Raw genomic sequence first — 21,787 nt, forward strand, 5'->3', positions numbered from 1 at the left:
GTGAGGTAACCCAGACCCAGAAAGACAAATATCATATGTACTCACTCATAAGTGGAAATCAGACATAAGGCAAAGGATAACCATCCTACGGTCTACAACCCCAGAGAAGTTAGAACCCTCTTCCAGAAACAGATGGAAGCAGATGCCGAGCTAACCAACCACTGGGCTGAGCTCCCGGAGTCCAATCGAAGAGAGGGAGGAGTGATAATATGAACAAAGGGATCAAGACCATGATGGGGAAACCCACAGCATCAGCTGACCCAAGCTAGTGGGAGTCCACTGATTTTGGACTGACAGCTGGGGACCCTGCATAGGACTGAACTAGCCCCCCCCCCCCCGAATGCAGGTGACAATGGTGTGGATTGGGTAGTATATGGAGTCACTGGCAGTGGGACCAGGATCTAACTCTAAGGCATGAGCTGACTTTGTGGAACCCATTCTCTATGGAGAGATACCTTGCTCAGCCTAGGCATGGCAGAGGGGTGCTTGGTCTTGCCTCAACGAGGTGATAGGATGGACTTAGTTGCTTTCCCAGGGGAGGCCTTACACACTCTGAGGAGTGAATGGGGAGTGGGGTGGGGGGAAAGTGGGGGTAGCTGAAGGAGAGGAGGGAGGGGAAACTGGGATTGGTATGTAAAAACACAAAACAAGTAAAAAAGAAACACTAGAAAACAGAGACTATATGATGTCTTTGAACTTCAATGTCCTTGTGTATAGCACCAGATGATACTCCTAGAGCCATGAGGAACAAAGGCGATGAGCTTGGGGCCACACCTGTCCTCCTGACGTTTAGCATCCCTCAAATGGTACCTTGGTTATTGGTTTTTACTGAGGAAAGACGAGTGGGTCGGCCTTGCACTTGGCCATCAAACAGGTCTGCCATAGCATTCTGCCACCCTGTTCCTCTCTAATGGTGCTTCCCTGAGCTGCCCCCTAGGCTTTGTCCTGAGCTCCAGGTTGCTTCCTGTGGCTGTGACAAGCATCACAACCGAAAGCAACTGGAGGAGGAAAGGGTTTCTTTGGCTTACAGGCTGTAATCCATTCCCAGGGGAAGTCAGGGCAGGAATTCAAGGCAGAGATCTCAAGTCAATCAAAACTGAAGCAGAGATCATGGGGGCGGGGGGGACTCTGCCGACTGTCTTGCTCCCTTGGTTTGCTTGGTTTGCTTTCTTGTCCTATCCAGGGTCATCGGCCTGGGGCGGTGTTTCCCAAGGTAGTCTGGGTCCTTCCATACAGCTATCATTAATCAAGAAAACTCCCTACAGGTTTGCCTACGGGCCAGTCTGATGGGGGCATTTCCTCTTCTCAAGTGACACATGCTGTGTCAAGTTGACAAAAACAAACAACACAAAAACCCAACAACAACAACAAAACCCAAAACCTCACTAGGATATGTCAGTATATATTTACTTGATTTTATGTTGGTTGTCTGTCTCTCTTTCCTGGAACATCAGCCCCCTGGAGACAGTGGACAGGTGCAATGTTGCTCTCAATTCTGACACTGAAATTCTAACTTCCAGAATGAGACCTGATATGGAGATAACACTCTTATGTTTTCCTTCCATTTTTTGGCGTATGTATGTATGTATGTATGTATGTATGTATGTATGTATGTATGTATATATGTGTGTGTGTCTGTTAGCTTGTGTATGGCTGCATGTATGTGCTCCAGACTGATACCAGGAATCATCCCCAATCATTCTCCCACCTTACTGAGTGAGTTTCTCTCAGTCAAACCAAGTCTGATCACTCTTGTTAATCTTGCCAGCCAACTGGCTCTGGGAACCCTCTTTCCCCATGCTTGGAGGTTGGAGGGCCACCACACATCTACTCAGCACTCATGTGGGTTCTGGGGATCAAAACTCTGGTTCTCCAGTTTGTGGAGCAAGCACTTAGCGACCGAGCCATCTCCTCAGCCCTGAGACAGGGTCTTTAGAGTGACAAGGTAGGACCAGCAAGAGAGCTCAGTGGGCAAAGGTGCTTGCTGTGCAAACCAGACAATCCAGATTTCATCCCTGGAGCCTGTGCGATGGCGTATGCATGTTCCTTTATCATGCACGCACACAAACATGTGCGCACACACATGCTACTGTAAAACAACAACAATACTAGTAAGTTGTAGAAAAGAGGTAATTTAGCTAAAGGGAGGTTGTCCGAGTGGGTCCTGACTTAGTGTCTTTATAAAAATGGAGTAGTGGAGATAGGAACTCCTGGGGGCATGCTGTGTGGAGAATGAATCTGTGATCTTGGACTTGGGGTGCTCCAGAGCTGTGTGACAGTAGTTGCCCGTGTTAAATGCCACTGTGTGGTGCTTCGCTGTGACACCCTAGCATGGCAGTGCAGGCGGGGATTTCATTTTGCTTCTATCTGTATCTCAAACTTTGTCATGGACCCTGTGGTTTAGAAGCCAGTGTGGCTTATAGATGAAGGGAATGGCACTTGGTATGACGACGTAAGAAGTGACAAAAAAGAGTGACACACCCCCCCTAGTCTTTGTGAGAGATCTCATATGTCAGTCAGTGGATTTACCCTCCAGAGGCAGTGGGAGCGGGCGAGGGTGTTTGAGGTTCCCCTGGTGGCACTGTGGAGGCTGCATGTAAAATGTCATTTGCAGGCAGGGAGAATAGGTGGCGTAGGAGTACAAGGGACATGAGCGGAGTGTGAGGTGACAGTGTGGACAGAGGGGGTCTGTCAAGGAAGAGAGAAAGGTGGCGCCTATAAGAGAAGCAAGGTCTCTATTCTTAAAATTCGATCCATCGCTTCCTTTTCTCCCCTGACATTGGTGGTATTGTATATGTCTAGATCCGTATACTCAGTGTGCAAAGCTCATGGGACTTGGGTCATTTCAGTTTGCTTCTTGAGTGAGTGACAGAGAGGCTGTCCCCAAACTGATCGTTGTGGACACAGGAGCGGTGGGAGTTACAGAGTCTCTGCCTTGAAGGAGGCACAGTTCGGTGGAGGAAACAGAGCTCTGTCTGATGGGAGACACAAAAGCCTTGCCCCTGGAAGGTCTCCAGTCTGAGGGGAGTGGGCTAGTACACAGAACTGGACAGGGACATCTGTCCCAAAGGTTTTCCCTGAACTGGGAACTCCCAGGCTCATGGAGGAGACAGGCCCTCCCAGTAAAATATGAGGTTGCTGTTGAGTGGAGACCTGGGAAGCTTGTCTGAAAGAAACAGGCATTGATTGCATGGCGTTTTGGGGAGCAGTGCAAACCTGATAGAGGAGAGAAGGAGGGGTGAGCCAAGCAGGCAAGGACCCCATGGCCACTTTGTCCTTTCCAGGCATAGGTGAGCCAGCCTGGGGTCTGAACACACAGCTGAGTAGGGAGACTGTTGGCAGGATCAGTTTGGGTTGCTGGCCTCCATCCCTGCGCTTGCTCCTCAGTTCCCACATCCAGGCCTTACACAGCCCTGGTCTGGGAAGGCAGTGCACACCCACAGCGCCCTCTGCTGGATATCAAGATGGCAATGCCAACTTGAATGTCACAGGGGCCTGGTTTCCTGCTGTGGAGCCCCAGGTTCAGCCCCAGGTGCTGGGTACACGGGGATGCGTCAGCCCATGGGAAGATGCATATCTGCTCTCTGGAAGGTCTGAGAATCTTTCTGAGACCAGTTTGTCTTAGGAAGGCTGAGAAAGCCATAGTAAACCACCTCCCTACTGTCCTCGGAGCTGAGTTTAACAGTGGGGACTGGCCAACATCCTAGATATCTGGGATAGGAAAGGACCCCTTTTCGCCACAGGTCACTAAGATGACTCAGGGTTCATTGGGCAATAGAGGGTGTGCGGCCCTATCTTCTTACAAGGCCCGAGATCTGGGCCAGCTGGACTTTGGGTGTGGGTGGGCTGGGTGCTCCCACCCAGGAGAGGGTCACAGTGGGGGAGCGAGTGCCACTGGGGATTCCAGCAGAATGATGAAGGTTGACAGAGCGGGACTGGAGTCCACTCAGCAGACCAGGGTGACGGTGAACTGAGAGCCCCGGGGGCAGCTCAGGCTGCGGAGTGACAGGGCCATAGTGCCCTGCGGGGACAGGCTGTCGCAGGAGAGGGGATACAGCAGGCCCAGAATCTGGGGTGTGGTCACTTCCTGTCTTACACTAAGTTCCTGGAGATAGCTCAGGGGTCCCTCTTCTCCATCAGCACATTCTTTCCAATGTGACGGACTAGGAGGTCCCTACTGCCCTCCTGGCCTTTGCAGGAGCGTCCCAAAGGCAGAGGGAGTGTCACAGGGGCCTCTAGGGGGAGCAGGACAGTGACAGGGTTTGTTGGTCACACTGACAGCTAGCTCTCGGCTGGCCAGCAGGGTGTTGGTGCCTGCTTTAGCTCAGCTTGCTGGCATCCCACACTATCTGCAGGGACTGGTAGTGTCTTATAGCGATGTTTTGGGGGCTGATGGGAATTCCTATTTTAGGCAACCATTTCCTCTGTAATCTGCAAAGGGCTCATATTGATCACGTTTCCTTGCAACCATGACCAAAATACCTGACAAGAAGCAATGTTAAGCGGGTGGGGGGAGGCATTCTTTTTGGCTTACAGTTACGGTTGATCATGGCAAGCTCAAGGTTTTTTATCACTCTGGCTCCCAGAATTCCTGGTCAGAATGAGGTTCATGGCCACGGTAGTAACCTGAGCAACATTCTCTTTATCAGGGGTCCTTCACATGTCTCTGTTGGGTGGCTGTTTCCTCTAGGTTGTATGTGGCCGGAGTCCTGAAACCATGGCAGCAGCGATCCCCCCAGGTGGCCCTCATGTGATCTGGTGGGTTAACACTCCCTCAGGAGGGAAGGGTAGGGAGGCGTGGGAGCTCTTCCCAAGGCCCCTCCCTGAGGTTATATAAAAGGGAAACAATTGCCTGGAGAATATTCAGAAGCTTAAATGTTTCGAGCTTTCCGGGTGCAGGTGGCACTCCTCAGTGGCATAGCTTCCCTGCGAATCACCCAGGGGACGTCCCCATTGTCATCCATGCATTTGTAAGTAACCCCAATAAACTCCTTGGTTCATTGAGGTGGACTTCGAATCTTTTCTCCTCCTCTTCCCTTTTCTGGGGTGAATAGACATTTCTGTACATTTCTCGAAAATATACCACAACATCCCATTTCACTTCTTACCTCTCCCAGGCTGTTTCCTGGGATGCCCCATTAAACTATGTATATGCACACAGTTTGTCCATATCTCCAGCTCTGCTTCTGGGGAAAGAACTTCTATTTCCCTACAACCGTCCAAGGTTTTCAGTCCTTTCAGTCCCAGGCAAACTTAAGCCATTTATTGGTCACCTTAAGAGGCACCCTCGCCAAGACATACACAGCTCACTAAGGAAGGTGAACCCATCCCTGTCCTGCTAGCTCGGGCTCTGAGAACAAAAACAGCAGACACAAGTATAATCTTGTCACATGGACAGTTTTTATGAGCCAAAAGCCTGGAGGAGGACAGGAGACACCATGGCAAAGCAGCCATTCCTTTGAAAATAGATACACACACATAATCCGAGGGTAGGCATGGCTAAGTGTGGTTGGAATCAGACAGCTGGTATCTAGGGCCTCTGCAAACATCAGTGTAACTGGCTACACCAGGCAAGCTGGCAATGTATTTTCCAAGAAGCAGGAAGTATCCCAGGCACTGTGGGGTTATTTGGGTGAGCAGAGAAAAATACAGGGCAGCATGTGATAGGCACTTGAGGCTCTGACAGGGACAAGCACCGGCCATGCCACTTGAGCCAAAGCCACCTGAGCAAACAGTTAAAATGATACCACATCACCACATGAACGCACGGAGACAGGCGCTTTGCCTTAGAAGCGGCTGTAAGCCCCGGACGACTGGACCAAGACTCTGGGTGAATTGCAGCGTCAACAGGAGACATCTCACAAAGGTAGTATCAGGTCATCTGGGGAGGCAGCGCTGGTGTGAGGCTAGAGTCACCAGGTCAGGGAAGAAGTGGACACAGGGGTCAGGGCACTCCCCACTAGGGAACTGTAGTACTGACTGGGCAAGGTCACTAAGTCCACAGCCTGGGGACAGATCTTCGTGGATCAGGTTACTCAGCTGCACAATGCCACGCATGGCCCTGTTATCTTGGGTGGCACTGTAGAGAGAGTTACAATGTTACAATGGAGGAGTGTGTCTTTGTTGCCTCTGCTGTCCTTAGTTCCTGCTATAAAAAAAAAAAAGCCTCCTCCCATTGCTGAGGCAATGGACACATACCTTCCCTCTCCTGTCTCGGGGTGCTAAGGATGCAGAGCACACTTCCTCCTGGGGTTACTCTGAGATGTTAGTGAGTCAGAGCGAGACAAGATTTAAAACCTCAAATGACAAGTACTGGGGTGTCATGCTTATTCCAGCCAGGCAGGGGGATGGGATAGCCAGTCTCCGGGGAGGAGGCCACTGTGGTCAGGTACGGCAGATTCTTTTCTATAGGCTCTCCTTTAAGAGTCCCTGCCAAGGTGGGGGCAGTGACCAGCAGAGGAATTTTGGCCCTCAAAGATGTTGGTGTGTGTGTGGTTTCTAGGAGCTTCCTCCAAATCCTGCCTGCAACCCCCCCCCCCCCATCAAACAGAGGCCTGACTGGACACCAAGACCACAAATTCACAAGTGCAGTGTGAGCCAAGTTACTCAGTGGGAGACTGAGCTTCCTTGGGCTCCAGAGTCAGACTCCCCGCCTGAGTAGCCTTAATGACACAGTCTGCCTAGGGCAGGCGGTAGACCCAAAGGACACTGGACGCTCCTTTCTGTGTTTACTGTGGCCAGTTGTCCTCACGCCAGCGAGAATGTCCAAGGGCCCAGAGATCTGCCAGTTAGGGTCAGCGGTGTTCAGACAGTGCAAGGCTGAAGCTACGCTCACACATGGCAAGATCATGGTGCTGGAGAATGGTCAGTCGAGACACACCCAGCCCTGGACCAAGGAGTGCCAGAGGGGTTGTGGGAGCTCTTCCAGTACTCCTTGCCAGACTCCCAAGGGACAGGGATGGCCCCTGGTGTGCCCACAGAGGCACTTCCTATGCATTCCATACAGCAAGCACTCTATAAAAGCGGTTTGGATGTCAGTACCAACCCAGGGAAATGCACCCCACCCCAACCAGCATTTTTTCAGCTGGGTACCTTTGAAAGAGCCGCCTTCTGGGTGACCTCCTTGGAAAGTGGTGGTGCCATTAACCCCTTAGCTTCCTTGCTTGCATATGACTGTTTTCTGAGGTGTCCCCTGTGTGTTTGACAGACAGAAGTTTCTCATAGATGAGTAACAACAAGCTTGGAAGTGGGCGCCTAGTAGAATCCTATCATTCTATAAAAAAAATAAAACAGGGCCTTGGAGGAAGACAGCAACTTGCCAGAAGTCACACAGCGCAGTGGCGGCTGGGTTGGGTCCAACCCACAGACTCCTCGGTTCTTGGCCCATGTTTTTACCACGAAAAGCAGTGTAGAGGTTGGCCGGACAGTCTCAGTGGGCATTTCTTCACACAGCGAGGGCATCAGTGTCCCTTTGACATGACCCGGAAAGCGAAGCTGGCCCAAAAAACTAAATGAAATGAGTTCAAGTTCACGTAGCTCGCAGGGACAACAGTGTGCCCCTCCATCTGTGTACCACTTTAGTTTCTATGCACGTGCTCACTACCTAGGGCTCTGATCTTTCCCTTAAGGTCCAACCCTTTGGCCATCTGCTTGCAAGCCAAGCAGTGGTTACTGAGGCTACAAGTTGTCGAAATACCACCGGAGCAGTTTTTACGAATGCCTCTTGTTTGGACACTCCCTCCCCCAGTCCTTGGGTTACTGGATACCAGGGGATCTGCTCCTTGGTTCTATGGTCCTGGGAGGGTGAGTTCAGGCTGCAGAAAACAGCGGTGGCTTCTGCATCAAACACACTGCTGGGCTCTGGAAGCTGATGCATGGATATAGTCTATCTCTCTAGGCAGCCCATAGAGCTAATTCCATGCTGGATGAGAACTGGACTGCTCCAAGCCACGGCCATTGTCTTCTCCAGGTTCTGAGGTTCTGGGATCAAGCTCACGGGCAGGTGCTGGTTAGGCAGTCCAGTTTGCTCATTGCTAGAGGAAGAGAGAAGTTCTAAAGTGCTCAGACATCATGTTCAAAGTTACTCAGAAGTAGAGCAAATCCAAGCTTACCAAGAGGGAGTCTGGGAACGTTAGCAGGAAGAAGTGCATGAACTCTAAAATGCCAAGAGAAGGGAGGGAAGTCTCTCACTGTCTGAGGGCGCATCGGGATCGAGATCCAACATTCTGACTCTCAGCCTGACCATTTTCCTCTCATGATGACCAGATAGGGGACACTACCTTTGCCATCCTGGAGAAACAAGGGTTGCTGGCCATGGAACTGAAGTAGCGGGGGTTTTGATGGAGCAAGGGAGTTGACAAGTCTCTCCCATATCTCCTTGGGACCTCAGGCAAGACAATCTAAATACCTGTCTCTCTTGGGGACACTGATGCTAAGCCAATGCCCAAGATTTCATTCTGCCCCATCTGAGGTCAGGAGCTGTTTCTCCCCAGAGGGTGAGCTGGAAGCGGAAGCATTCAGTGAAGTAGGGACTAGCCTCTTCAAAAGGGTGGCTCAGACAGAGAGGGACTCTCTGGGAAGCTGCAGCAGTGTAGCCGGGGGCAAAGCAGGACCTGAGGATAGGGAGCAGAGCACCCAGGTCCTGTTGGGCCAGTCTCTTGCCCCTTCACTCAGCGGGTGTTCTGTGGAAGCATCCCTGCCGCTGGCTCCCGATACAGACTAGAATCTTCATGGAGCTGTCCCCCAACCCACAGCCCATAACCCATGGGTTGGTTTAATCAAGATTTGTCTCACTGAAAAGGAAACATTGTAGGATTTCATATCAGGGACCGTTTTTTGGAGACAAATATGACATGTTAAGACCTTAGAAAGAGGGGATTTTATGGGGTCTCCAGATTCTGTCTAGGGTCCTGGGCTAGTGTCCTTCCTTGGTGAGATCTATGAAGGAGGAGGGGAGATACTAGATAGTTTGACACCAGTTCAGGGTTATCACATGGTGTTCCCGGATTGGCAGAGGGTGGCCCATAGCACACGCTTTAAAGTTTCAAGGCCTTTCTATCCCCTTTCGTGTCCAGACACATTGCAGCCAAACCTGTTCTGTTGCTGCTGTCAAGTTTTTTCTCTGCCTGAGAATGTGGTACGGCCACATCTCCACTATCCCAGAATGCAATGCACACAGAGGCGCTCTAGCCCCTCTGTACCAATGGATGGAGTCATTCTATCCAACAGCGGAAGGCATGGAAATAAGTCTGGCTTCTTCACTGACTCCTGTGAGCTTGCCTATTCTAGACTAGTTCTGCAGACTGCAATCTACTATTTTGGCTGGACAGGAACTATGCCTGCATCTTCTTAGACAGGAAGCCAAACTTAGTACCTACCATGCAGTACTCAACTACCAGTAAGAATTTCTTGCAAAGTCTTGAGAGGGATGGTTCTTTGGTTGGCTTCCTAGAGGAAGTTGGAGCCCCTGGACTGTTACCATGGAGACACAAGCCTATCTCACAATGCAATAAACAGAGGAGGTCTTTGGGTGTCTGGAGCAAGCTTATGGTTCTGGTTGTTTATCTTTGATGGATTTTCTTATCTACCTTTTATTGAAGAGGGCTTTGCTCTCTCTAGTGCACACCAACATGGTCTTTCTCCAGGGAAAACTCTCCCCCAACCCTGTGTGTGTGTGTTTCTCTTGCCATACCCCAGTAGTAGCAAGTTCTGGAGCTTGAAGGTCTGAATGGAAGGAATATTGGGGCCATTTAAAAATCTAGTTAAACAGCTTCTCTCACCCTCCTGTTTTGCAGATGGGCAACGAAGGCCCTGATGGGACAGTGACTTATCTAAAGTTAGTAGGTGGTAGGAAGGTTGGAATTGAATTCAGGCCCACCCACCGCCAGTGTGCAAGGCTTTTTCTAGTAACACTATTGGCTACACTTTCAAAAAGTTCCCCTACCAACCGAAATGGCCCGTCCCTCTCCCCCTCCCTACACATAATTGGGGTTGTAACAGAGCATATTGAACTCCAGGTTCTCATCCCAGTGTCTCAGGAGCACAAACAGCTGGCGGGCAGTGGCCTTGAGTGTGCTCGGTGTGCGTCCCTCGGGCACCTTCTGCTGCTCCAGCCACGAGCTGGCCTTAGCAGCGATCAGCTCCCACTCGATGAAGTAGGAAGCCGAGCTGTGTTCCAGCCACGCGAGTGCCACCACGGTGGCCCACAGCTTCCCCGTGTGCTCCAACAGCAGGCCTGGCTCCAGGTCTGAGCTGCCTTCAGCTTCGGCCTCCAGGGGGTTGTCGTCGTCGTAGGGTGAGGACGGAGAGGACAGACTGACGCTGTGCTGTGGACTCTGGCTCTTCGAATCGTGCCGGCGGGTGGCGAGGGACATTCGGAGGGCGATGAAGGGTGAGGTCCACTTGAGTTTCTCCATGGGGATTTGGATGGCATCGCATAAGGCTTGGTTGAGCAGAAAGGCTCCTGAGGCCAGTTGCAGAGACACCTGTGGGCAGAGAAGCGTCTCAGTGGGCTTCAAACCTCTCAGGCCATGGAGCTCCCCACCACATGAAGTCCAGATCCACATAGTCTGCTCGTTCATCTCCTCCTGCCCACTCTGCCTATTTTCGGGATACCCAAGTCAACAGGACATGGCTTCATTTTATCCTTCAGCATTGTGGGTCAATCACTCTCTAAGCTAAACTCACTATCCTGGCTCCAAATCTGCCTCTAACCCTGTGGAGGCTCTGCTTGGCCACTGGGATCGTTGAGGCCTGTCCAGCAGACTCCAGTCTGCTCACCCCTATTCCTGCATGCATGCTGGTCACTCTCTATGTCCTAACAGGCTGCAGCCCACTGCCTGCCTTCTCACACGTTCCCTGCCCCTCTCTCTTTCCTCCTCCACATCTGTCCATCTGTCCTGCACTTAGAGGGCCCTCCCTCCACAAAGCCTAGGAAACACATTCTCTGAAGGCCTGGACCAACTTCCCATTTACTCAGTTTTCTATTAGACTAAGTCCAGCGTGTGATTTATAAAGCCCTGCATCATCTGCCCCCCTCTTTTTTTTCTGCATTTCCACCCCTCAGCTCCATTCTCCAGATGCCAAGCTATCTCCTCTCAAGGCCTTTGGCCATGACTCCTCAAGAGTCAGGTCTTGGCTCAACCATTGCCTTCTCCAGGAGTTCGTTCTGTCAGCACCCCTGCCTCAGGCTCCAGGGCCTTACCTGTATTTCCCACCAAAGCAACCTCCCACTGCTCCCAAGGGGTCGGATTGCCCGGTTCTTAGTCTGCCTTCCACTGGAAGCTTCATCCCAGGAATTACATTTATCTCCCCAGTATCTGCACTGAGCAGGCTCAGTTAACCCCTGCACAGCAACCATACATGTAAGTGCTCAGCTGACCTGGACTTTTAGGGATGCCAAATGACGCCATGCACACACCTGGGTGTGGAGGGAGGGAGACCTGAAGTGATGTACCCAAACTCTGCCTCTCCTTCATGCGCCCCATGAACTCCAAGCTCAGGGACACGCAGAGGTGGTAGTACCCGCTCGCCTTGTTCCTTGACTCAGAGCTGCAGGCTGAAGAGCCAGGCTTTTCTTCCCACCGTGGCACCCTGGGCCACCTACAGAACCACTTTTGGAGATGGGCATGTCCTCAGGAAGTGACTTTTACTCACCTGTGTGCTATTTCAAGGCTTATTTTTATGTACTGAGGGCAGGCAAGTGGATGAGGTTGTAGGACACTGCCAAAGTCCTGCGAATTTTTCAGGCAAGGACAGCCACTTGTAGAAAAGCCTCCCGACACGGGCACTGGCTAATACACACACCCCAAGCGGGAACTCCTGGCTGCTTCCTATGCCTTGGTGTCTGCTTGCATGGGGAGTTCGAGGACGCTCAGGATTTCTTTGGATAGGTGTACTGGGAGGAGAGCCCCTTCCCTTTGAAGAGGGGAAGGCATAAGCAGGGGAGGGGGGGGTTGAGCTGGGTAGGAGGAGTCTGAGGTCTGGAGCTCACCAGGGGTATGTAGTCCAAGCTCTGGCTGCCCGGAGTTGACTCTGAGGTCTTGGCCATTGATTTGCTGAGAAAGCCTTTGGCGGCTCGGGTTAGCAGCCTGGGCTTGTTGAGATTCAATCTGTGTAGACAGAAACAGGTTCTCTGGTCATGCCAGCCCTCTGGTACCTGCCCAGACGCTGCTGAAAGGCAGAGCCAGAAGAACCTAACATATGGTGTTTCTCAATCTCCTCATTGACAGCCAGGGAAATGGAGGCCTGGAGAAAGGGGGCAGGTCCGTCCCTACCTCCTCTGTTAGCAACAGTGGGGCAATGAACGGGTTGGTGTTTTTCATGGCTGTCTATGGGTACCATGTCCATCTGCGTCCAGGAGTGGGAAGACTCCAAAGATAGTTGTGACAGTTAATGCTGTCAACCTGACAGGCTCTACAATCAATGAAGAGACGACTCACTCTCTGGGCTGACTGAAGAGGAAGGACCCACCCTAAATGTGGGCAGCACCATCCCATGTACTGGAGTCCTGGACTAAAGGAAAAGGAGAAAGCGAACTGAGTCCCAGAGTTCATCTCTCTTGGGGGTCCTTCCTGCAGACGTGATTGACCAGCCACCTCACGTTCCCGCCTCCATGGCTTCCCCACGGTGATGGACTACACCCTCCACCAGATAAGCCCAAGATGCACCCTCTGGAATCTGCTTTGTGTGGGTAAAATTTTCACAGCGAAGACACAAGTTACTATTTATTGGCCTTCCAAGGTTTAAAGAGACCTGGCCCATGGTGGTGGCTCTAGGTAATGGGGCTTTGCAGCACCCGTGGGGCGAGGCTGGCTCTGCCTTTGACGGGAAAAGGAAAGAAGCATCGTGTTCCCAGAGGAAATTCCACTTACTTGGATCCAAAGAGAGCCTCAGAGGCCTTCAGGGAGGACAGGTTGTGAGGAGGACCTGGGGAGTCACAGAATGACAGACTTAGTCTTGATGGGGGACCTGTCCACTTAGTCACCTCCCACCTGGGGAAACAGGCTATGAGCGGGGCAGGAGTTTGCTTATGAATAGATGGCACCAGGATGAGAACTGATTGCTGGGCAGCTGCACCCCTGGTGTACGGACAAGGGTGACACAGGTGAGGGGCAGGTGCATGGACAAGGGTGACACAGGTGAGGGGCAGGTGCACGGACAAGGGTGACACAGGTGAAAGGTGACAGACAAGGGTGACACAGGTGAGGGGCAGGTGCATGGACAAGGGTGACACAGGTGAGGGGCAGGTGCACGGACAAGGGTGGCACAGGTGAGGGGCAGGTGCACGGACAAGGGTGACACAGGTGAGGGGCAGGTGCACGGACAAGGGTGACACAGGTGAGGGGCAGGTGCACGGACAAGGGTGACACAGGTGAGGGGCAGGTGCACGGACAAGGGTGACACAGGTGAGGGGCAGGTGCACGGACAAGGGTGACACAGGTGAGGGGCAGGTGCACGGACAAGGGTGACACAGGTAAGGGGCAGGGCATGGACAAAGGTGACATAGGTGAGGGGCAGGTGCATGGACAAGGGTGACATAGACATGGGGCAGGTGAGCCTATAGGATTCCTGCAGGGAGACCCTGGCATCTTCTAGGAGGCGACAGTTTCAGACCAACGGCACCGTTTCTGGGTTGGACACTGAGCTGGCAATCCTGCTAGAGGATGTCATGCTGGGTGCAATGGGACAATGGCCTTCCAACTGGAACTCTAGGCCCAACTCTGTCACAAACTTGCTAGGTGACATCGGGCAAACTGCTTCCCCCAGTCAAGTCTCAGCTTCTTAGTTTTTAAATTGGGGCAGTCCTCTCCATCTCTTGTGGCTGTCCTGAGACATCAGTGACATTCTGGGCACTCTGCTGGTGCTGAGACACCTCCCTGCCCCTGGTACCTCTCCTATTCTGCCAACGCAGTAAGAGGTTCTGTCCCGGCTGCCTGCTTACCTTCTGCAGCTGTGTCCTTCTCATGGGCGGGGGACAGGATCTTATTGAAGGTCGAAGCAGGGCTTTCTTCTAGGGCTGCAACAGAGGATGTCAGGGGGCCTGAACACCCTTCACCCCCCCTTTCTTCCTACCCTGCTGGGCTCCAAGACCTAACACCCCCACTCACTAAGCAGTGGGCTCTTGGTAAGGTCACTTTGTCAGTTTACACTGTAAATCGGGGCTAAGGGGTCTTTCTGTCATTGGAAGGACTCAGTGAGACATGGCTCAGATAATGCTTACTGTATCATCAAGAACTCAGTGAAGCCTCAGACTACAGACCCCACAGAGAATTGGGGGCAAGCCTGGAGCGGGGACTTCAGGATGGGAGTCAGATTCTGGGTGCGGTGGTATCTCCCAGGTCTATGCCCACTGAGATGTTCCTTCTAGGTCCCCAGGAGGCACCAGGAACATAGTCCAGACTCACCAGAAGGCTTTGAGCCTCAGTTTCCCTGTCTGTAAAACAGACATGAGAATCATGGTCCATAATCATCCTTGCTGTGATTTAAATGAGAAGTCTCTCCCACGGGCCCATGGATTTGAACACTAGGCCCCCCAGTTTGTGGGGAAGTTTAGGGAAGATTATGGAGACTTTAGGAGTCAAGCCTAACTGGAGGATGCACGGCACCAGGTCGGGACTTGAGGTTTTGTATTCTCACCCCACTTCCTGTTCTCTTTCTCTTTTGCTGCCTGTGAGTGGACGAAAGCATCACCAGCTGACTTTCTGCCCCCCCTCGCCCCCACTCCCGGCCCCGCATCGTGTTTTCCTCTGCTCTTCTGACTCCACAACGGGCTCCTTCCCTCTGGAACCACCAACCACAGCGAACCCTTTCCTCCCCCAGTTGCTATTCTCGGGGTCTGTTATCACAGTGACAGGGGAGTCACCAATACCATGCTGAACCAAGGTGACGATTGTCAGGATTGTCACTTCTGGGCTCAGACTGAAGGGACAATCTGACAGAAGGGAGGGTCTAAGCTATAGAAAAGAGGTGCATGCACAAACACCTTCAGCAAAGCCTCAGTTTCCCTAGATGAAAAGGGGCTCTCATTGCCATAGCACTCAGTCCAAGGACAAGCTAGAGATGGAGTGGCTGACTGACTGAAGCAACCAGGAGGTGACCACAATGCCACTTAATGTCACAGTTCACCGCCAAACCCTGAATCCAAGCCTTGATTCCTGCACACACTGTCACCCTGAGTGAGTCACCTAACTTCTCGCGGACCCATTTTTCTCCTCTCTTGACGAAGGTGCCTGTGAGGGGTTCATAGTAGCGAGGAGAGAGCTGAGCACAAGGGGACCTCTCAGCAAGGCCGCTCATTGCTTTAGGTAGGGGCAGCGTAAGAGTTGAGGGGCTGGGGATGTGGGGCTTGAACAAAGGATGACCCGGAGGAAGAGGCTTGTGATGTCAATGGAAGCCTCTGCCTGCTGAGGGCTGAGATGTAGAGAAAGAACAGTTAGACAGGAAAGTTCCAGAAACTCAATGGCTGGGCTCATTGATTGTCCTTAATTCTGAAGAACGGCTCTGGGCATCCAGTACTCTAGTCTTTTTTTTTACTATCTCTTCCCTCTGATGAAACATTCTTACAGTGTGGGTGGCTGAGGAGGCTCAGGGCGTGGCCTCTGGTGTCCTCCTCATGTTCAATGGAGGGTTGCAAGGGAAGTGGTTATGATGAGCATAGGCTCTCTATAGAGAGCCAGAAAGCCAGGCATAGACACAGATGTAGAGTAGCCAGCCTGTCAATCAGCTCAAGGTCACTCAAAGGTCATGCCACAGTTCTCTGAGCACCAGGCAATCAGGTGAAGGCTGAAAGGGAGCTGCTAGGAATCCAGAAAACGGCAGATGGTGGGACCCGGGTAGATGGAACGGCCTCTTTGCTCATCACTTGCTCCTGTTCGTTAGGTTTCCCAGAACTTGGTGTCTGGGAGAAGCCACAGGCTGGAGGGCTGGCAGCTGAGGGCGAGAGGGGACGCTGCCCAGGAAGGCCTTGGGGAAAGCTGCCTGCCCTTTCCTGCTTCCCAGCTCTGTACAAAGCTGTGTACTGGAGTTATACCAAACCCCTGTGCCTACGCTAGTCCCCCAGAACCCGGGAGACTTGGCTTTGCCCTCTCCTTGCTTAAGGGTCCAAGACTGCAGACTCAAAGAGGGGCCCCTGAGGCCTTGGACATAGGGGTGCCTGCGCTTCTGGACACACAAAATGGCATTTACCTAGGGTCTGGAATTTGCTGTCTCCTGCAGCCGAGGCATCTTCTCTGAGCATGGTCTGAGACCTTCCAACACCAGAAGACAAGCCTTTCCACTGTCGGGTCAGGTTCCGGAAGCTGACCATTCGGAGCATGGCACCTTTGTGGAGGACAAGGAAGGTTAAGGCATCAGATGGGCATGAACCTGTTGGTTCCTGCCCTTTTCCCAAGGCTGACAGCAGCCAACAAATGGCTCTTTTGTCTTTCAGTTAACCTAAGGTAGGCAAGCGAGGCACAGCAGAAGACTAAGAGCCTTGGGGCCAGAAAGATCTGGGTTTGTACTCCAGCCCCATCCTGCACTAGCTGGATAGGATGTGACTCTGAGCCTCAGTTTCCTCATCTGGAAAATGGGGATAACAATCTCTATCACCAGGTGAATATAACTGCTGACATACTGTGAAATGTCCCATGTCCCAGCACCCTTCTCCTACACAGATCCTTGAAGCCCCAAGCACTGCCGAAGGAAGGCAGAAGGATGAAGCCAACTCCCTAAAGCATATTTAGGAGGCCACATTCTCAGAGGTCATTAGCCTATCTCCTGTTTCTTAAAACTAAGAGCTGTGTTTCTGGGAAGACGGCTCAGTCAGTAAAGCGTGTAAGGACTTGAGTTTGAGTCCCAGAACCCACGTGAAAAAGTTTGGTGTGGTAGAGCACACTTTTGATTCCAGTGTTGGGGAGGCAGAGGCAGGAGGATTCCTAGGACTCACCATCTGTCCGTCCATCCACCTAGCCTATTCACTGAGCTTCCAGCCAATGAGACTATCTCAAACAAACAGCACTTGAGGAACAACACTTGGGGTTGACCCCTGGCCTCTATATGTGGGCACACACATACACACATGCACGCATGCATGCACGAACATACACACACACACCTATATGGTCACACACCTACAAATACACAAATAAACAGAAAACAATAGTCTCATTGGGGAATACATTTGGAAAAGCTGTAGACCACAGTCTGTTCCCCGGCATCTTGATGTGAACCAACACTTTACGGACTCTGAGACCTCCAGCATCAGAGAAAGCCTCAGGCTTTATTTAACCCAGGGTCCTTGAATGCACTTCCTGACTTGATATTTTCTATTTTTTGCACTAGACAGCTATGTACAGGCTAAGAAATAGGGGCTTTGGTTTCTTAGCACACATATGGGGCTTTAGGGTTTGGAATAAGTATCCTGGGTCCTCCATCTCTCAGGCCGACCACAGAGTCAGAGCTGGGTGAGGGGAGAGAGGGGAGCTTCCCTAAAACAGGAGTGAGCATACAGCCTCTGGTCCAGCTTTGATGGACTGAGCTGGAAACAGGGAACTGGAAATGGGGGGTCATTTTGGAAACACACATAAGGAAAAGGGCAGGGGAGAAGAAAAAAGGGGGAGGAGAGCATGTTTGGTTTCTAAATATCTCCCTGGAGGTCTGGTCAAGGGAAAAAAGAACTGTAGGCCTGAAGATGTAGCTCAGGGGTACAGTGCTTGCCCAGTAAGCCAGGCCCTGGGTTCCATCCTCAGTAAGACTAGCAAACAAACAAACATAAAATAACCAAGGACAAGGCCCTGAAAATGCCAAGAAAGTAAAATTCAGAAAAGGAAAACCCCAGAGTTACTAAAACAAAAACAAACAAACCATGAAAAGTGTCCCCTACACCAGCTGTTCTCATCGGGGGGGGTGGTCAAGACCCCTTTGGGGGTCAGATGACCCTTTCATAGGAGTCGCTTATCAGATATCCACATTACGATTCATAATAGTAGCAAAATTACAGCTATGAAGTAGCAGTGTTAATAATTTTATGGTTTGTGGATCACCACATGAGGAACTGTATTAAAGGGTCACAGCATTAGGAGGGTTGAGAATCACTGGTCTACACAGACACACATAGACATCACATACATACACAGAAATGCCACAGATACACACAGACATTATAGATATACACATATTACAGATACAGAAACGACACAGATACACACAGACATCATAAATATACATAGACATCATAGATATACACAGATCACAGACACACAGAAACATCAGACACACACAGACATCACAGATACCTGCAGACATCACAGATACACACAGACATCACAGACACACACAGACATCACAGAAACACGCAGACATCACAGACACACACAGACATCACAGATACATGCAGACATCACAGATACACACAGACATCACAGACACACACAGACATCACAGAAACACGCAGACATCACAGACACACACAGACATCACAGACACATGCAGACATCACAGATACACACAGACATCATAGATACACGCAGACATCACAGATACACATATACATCACAGACATCACAGATATATGCAGACATCAGAGATACACATAGACATCACAGGCACACACAGACATCACAGGCACAAACAGACATATCAGGCACACACAGACATCACAGGCACACACAGACATCACAGGCACAAACAGACATATCAGGCACACACAGACATCACAGGCACACACAGACATCACAGGCACAAACAGACATATCAGGCACACACAGACATCACAGGCACACACAGACATCACAGGCACAAACAGACATATCAGGCACACACAGACATCACAGGCACACACAGACATCACAGGCACAAACAGACATATCAGGCACACACAGACATCACAGACACACACAGACATCACAGACACACATAGACATCACAGACACACAGACATCACAGACACACACAGACATCACAGACACACAGACATCACAGACACACACAGACACCACAGACACACATAGACATCACAGATACACAGACATCACAGACACACATAGACATCACAGATACACAGACATCACAGACACACACAGACATCACAGACACACATAGACATCACAGATACATGCAGACATCACAGATACACATAGACATCACAGGCACACACAGACATCACAGACACACATAGACATCACAGATACATACACACATCACACACACACACACACACACACACACACACACACACACACACACACACACACACGAGGATCAGAGTACAACTTTCTCTCCTTAAACCATGTGCGTTCCAAGGAATCATACTTAGCCTTAGCTCCTTGGGTTTGACAACAGACGCCTTTGCCTGCTGAGTCACCTTGCCAGTCCCTGGTTACAATACATTAAGAGACAGAATGAGGCAAGAACACAGACTGGACCAAGCTACTGGGATTCACAGCCTAGCTCTGCCTGTCCTGCTCAGTAACCTCAGGACATGTAATCTCCTCTGCCTCTGTGTCCCATCTGACAAATGGGGCATTAATGGAATCACTTTGCAGAACCTGTTATGGGGGTTAGATGATAAAAATATGCTTTAGAACATGGGTTGAGTGTACAAACAAAAGACATCAGTTCTAGGGACTGACCTTGGGGCCTCTCACACTAGGCAAGCACTCTGCCGTTGAGTTACAGCTCTGGCTCTCTTTTTTTACTTTTTATTTTGAGACAAAGTCTTGCTAAATTGCCCAGGCTAGCCTTTGAGTGTGTAGCCCAGATAGCCCTTGAATTGCATCCCTGGGCACCAATCTTCTGAGTAACTAGAATGATAGGCTTTTGTTATCAGGCTGGGCCCGATGGATGATGGGAGCTCCCTGCAATGGAATACACTATATTACAGATAAAGCATTTAAGTGTTCTTTCTGGGATAGACTGTTTCACACCCGTATTTTGGAAACAGTGTGTAACCTTATGTGTCGCTTGATTTCTCTCCATGTAGACACCTGCCAAGAGAAATCAGGACAGGAACAGCAGGGAGGCTGCCACTCTGACCCATCTGTACCTAAGTTGCATCATTCCAGACATTTTGGGACTCTCTGTCATTCATTGTCCCTCCTGAGATAAACCAAATACAGTAAAGGCCTTTGCTCCTCTCCCCTTCAGTGGCCCAGCCACCTGCTGGGAGCCTTTCTGCTTTCGCAGGGCCTTCCACCCCTGTCTGTAGGGCTGCCCTTTCCGGCCATCTCAGCCCCTCCTCAAGCCCATGGGCTAACATGCATGCCTTACCGGAGTTGGGGTACTTCACTACCGAGGGCAGGTACCGCCTCTTGTTTATGTCCACGGGCACGAAGGCCGTGTACTTGCTGATTATGTTGCAGGCCTTGCTGGTATGCACAGCGTTCACCTGGTACCGGCGATTGGACCCTAGGGGAGGAAGAGTGAGGTTCGTTGCTTGGGATCAGAAAGTATTGTTTGGAGACACTAGAAGGAGAGTTTGGCCATCAGACTCCATCTTTGGGATCAAATAGATCTTGAATGTACTAATTAAAGATATCCAGACCAAAAAAAAATCATCATTTCACAAAGATAAAGGATATTCTAATGTAAAAAAAATAATTCATTATCTTAGAATAAAAGATAGCCAGTTCCCTTAAGTAGCTTGTGTTATTTAAGAGGTATTCTATGTTGTCTGTATTTTGTATTTGAATCTTGCGGATGACTAATGGGGACCTTGTTACAGGGCTTTGCGGTTCCAGAACAGATGAAACCTATGACCTGGCGGAGAGGATTGAACAGCTGCGGCTGGGGAAAGACTCCACCTACCGGTAAGAGTGCTTGCTAAGAAAGCATGAAGACATGAGTTTATATCCCCAGTGGACAACTGCAAGGCTGGGTGTGGCCATGGCCACCTGTGACACCTGCTGGAGATGCGGGGAGAGGGAGACAGGAGGACCCAGAGGGCTCACTGGTCAGTCAGCTTGGCTCCAAAGCCCCAAGCTTCGGGTTTGGTGAGATACTCTTGTCTCAAGGGAACAAGGTAGAGAGTGGTAGAGGGACACACCCAGCATCCCCCTCGGACCTCGGGATATATCTATCCACCACTACCACTCCCACCTCCACCCGAACACGCACACACAGATGCACAGACACACAGATACACAGACACACACAGACACACAGACACACAGATACACAGACACAAACACACAGACACACACAGATACACACAGACACAAACACACACAGACACACACAGATACACATAGGCACAAACACACACACAGACACACACATAGGTACACAGACACACACACATACACAGACACACACAAACACACAGACACACACAGATACACATAGGCACAAACACACACACAGACACACACATAGGTACACAGAAACACACACATACACAGACACACACAAACACACAGACACACACACAGATCTCTCTCTCTCTCTCTCTCTCTCTCTCTCTCTCTCTCAGATTTAAAACCAGAGAAGGACTCCATGGAGGGTCATACAGCAAGTTAATAGGGACCCAAGGTTAGGATTTAGGATGACCTGCCCTGGAAGATGGGCAAGTAGTGAAGCCTCCTTCTGGGGACTCTCCAGAAGCCAGGGAAATGAGGGCTGGGGAATATTCATGGGAAGAAAAGAGTATCACGCATTACCCTGAAATACAAATGAAATATAAGTCACATAGTATGCAAATGAAGCATAAACTTAGAACAAAGGAATTGTGTAACTCTTCTTGGCCCTTGTCTCTGTTCTCCAAGCAAGTTTCGTCCAGATCTCAATAGTCATATTCTGGGGAAAGGCTGCC

At 50.8% G+C, this 21,787-nt stretch overlaps 1 protein-coding gene across 2 annotated transcripts in view; it reads right to left on the reverse strand.

Moving 5' to 3' along the window:
• Positions 1 to 9,568: 9,568 nt before the first annotated feature.
• Vwa5b1 (von Willebrand factor A domain containing 5B1) overlaps positions 9,569 to 21,787 on the reverse strand; it is a 65,019-nt gene continuing 52,800 nt past the window's right edge. The window contains exons 17-22 of one of the 2 annotated variants that reach the window (XM_075945788.1): positions 20,248 to 20,385; positions 16,186 to 16,320; positions 13,943 to 14,017; positions 12,873 to 12,927; positions 11,993 to 12,110; positions 9,569 to 10,484 (exon numbers count right to left, since the gene is read on the reverse strand). In XM_075945788.1, the coding sequence (XP_075801903.1) occupies positions 9,975 to 10,484; positions 11,993 to 12,110; positions 12,873 to 12,927; positions 13,943 to 14,017; positions 16,186 to 16,320; positions 20,248 to 20,385 (1,031 nt within the window). In that variant the 3' untranslated portion in view covers positions 9,569 to 9,974. The remainder of the gene's footprint in view (positions 10,485 to 11,992; positions 12,111 to 12,872; positions 12,928 to 13,942; positions 14,018 to 16,185; positions 16,321 to 20,247; positions 20,386 to 21,787) is intronic. The other variant, XM_075945787.1, reaches the window with a different exon arrangement.

This window comes from Microtus pennsylvanicus, chromosome 13 (genome assembly GCF_037038515.1).
Source record: "Microtus pennsylvanicus isolate mMicPen1 chromosome 13, mMicPen1.hap1, whole genome shotgun sequence".
Classification (NCBI taxonomy): domain Eukaryota; kingdom Metazoa; phylum Chordata; class Mammalia; order Rodentia; family Cricetidae; genus Microtus; species Microtus pennsylvanicus.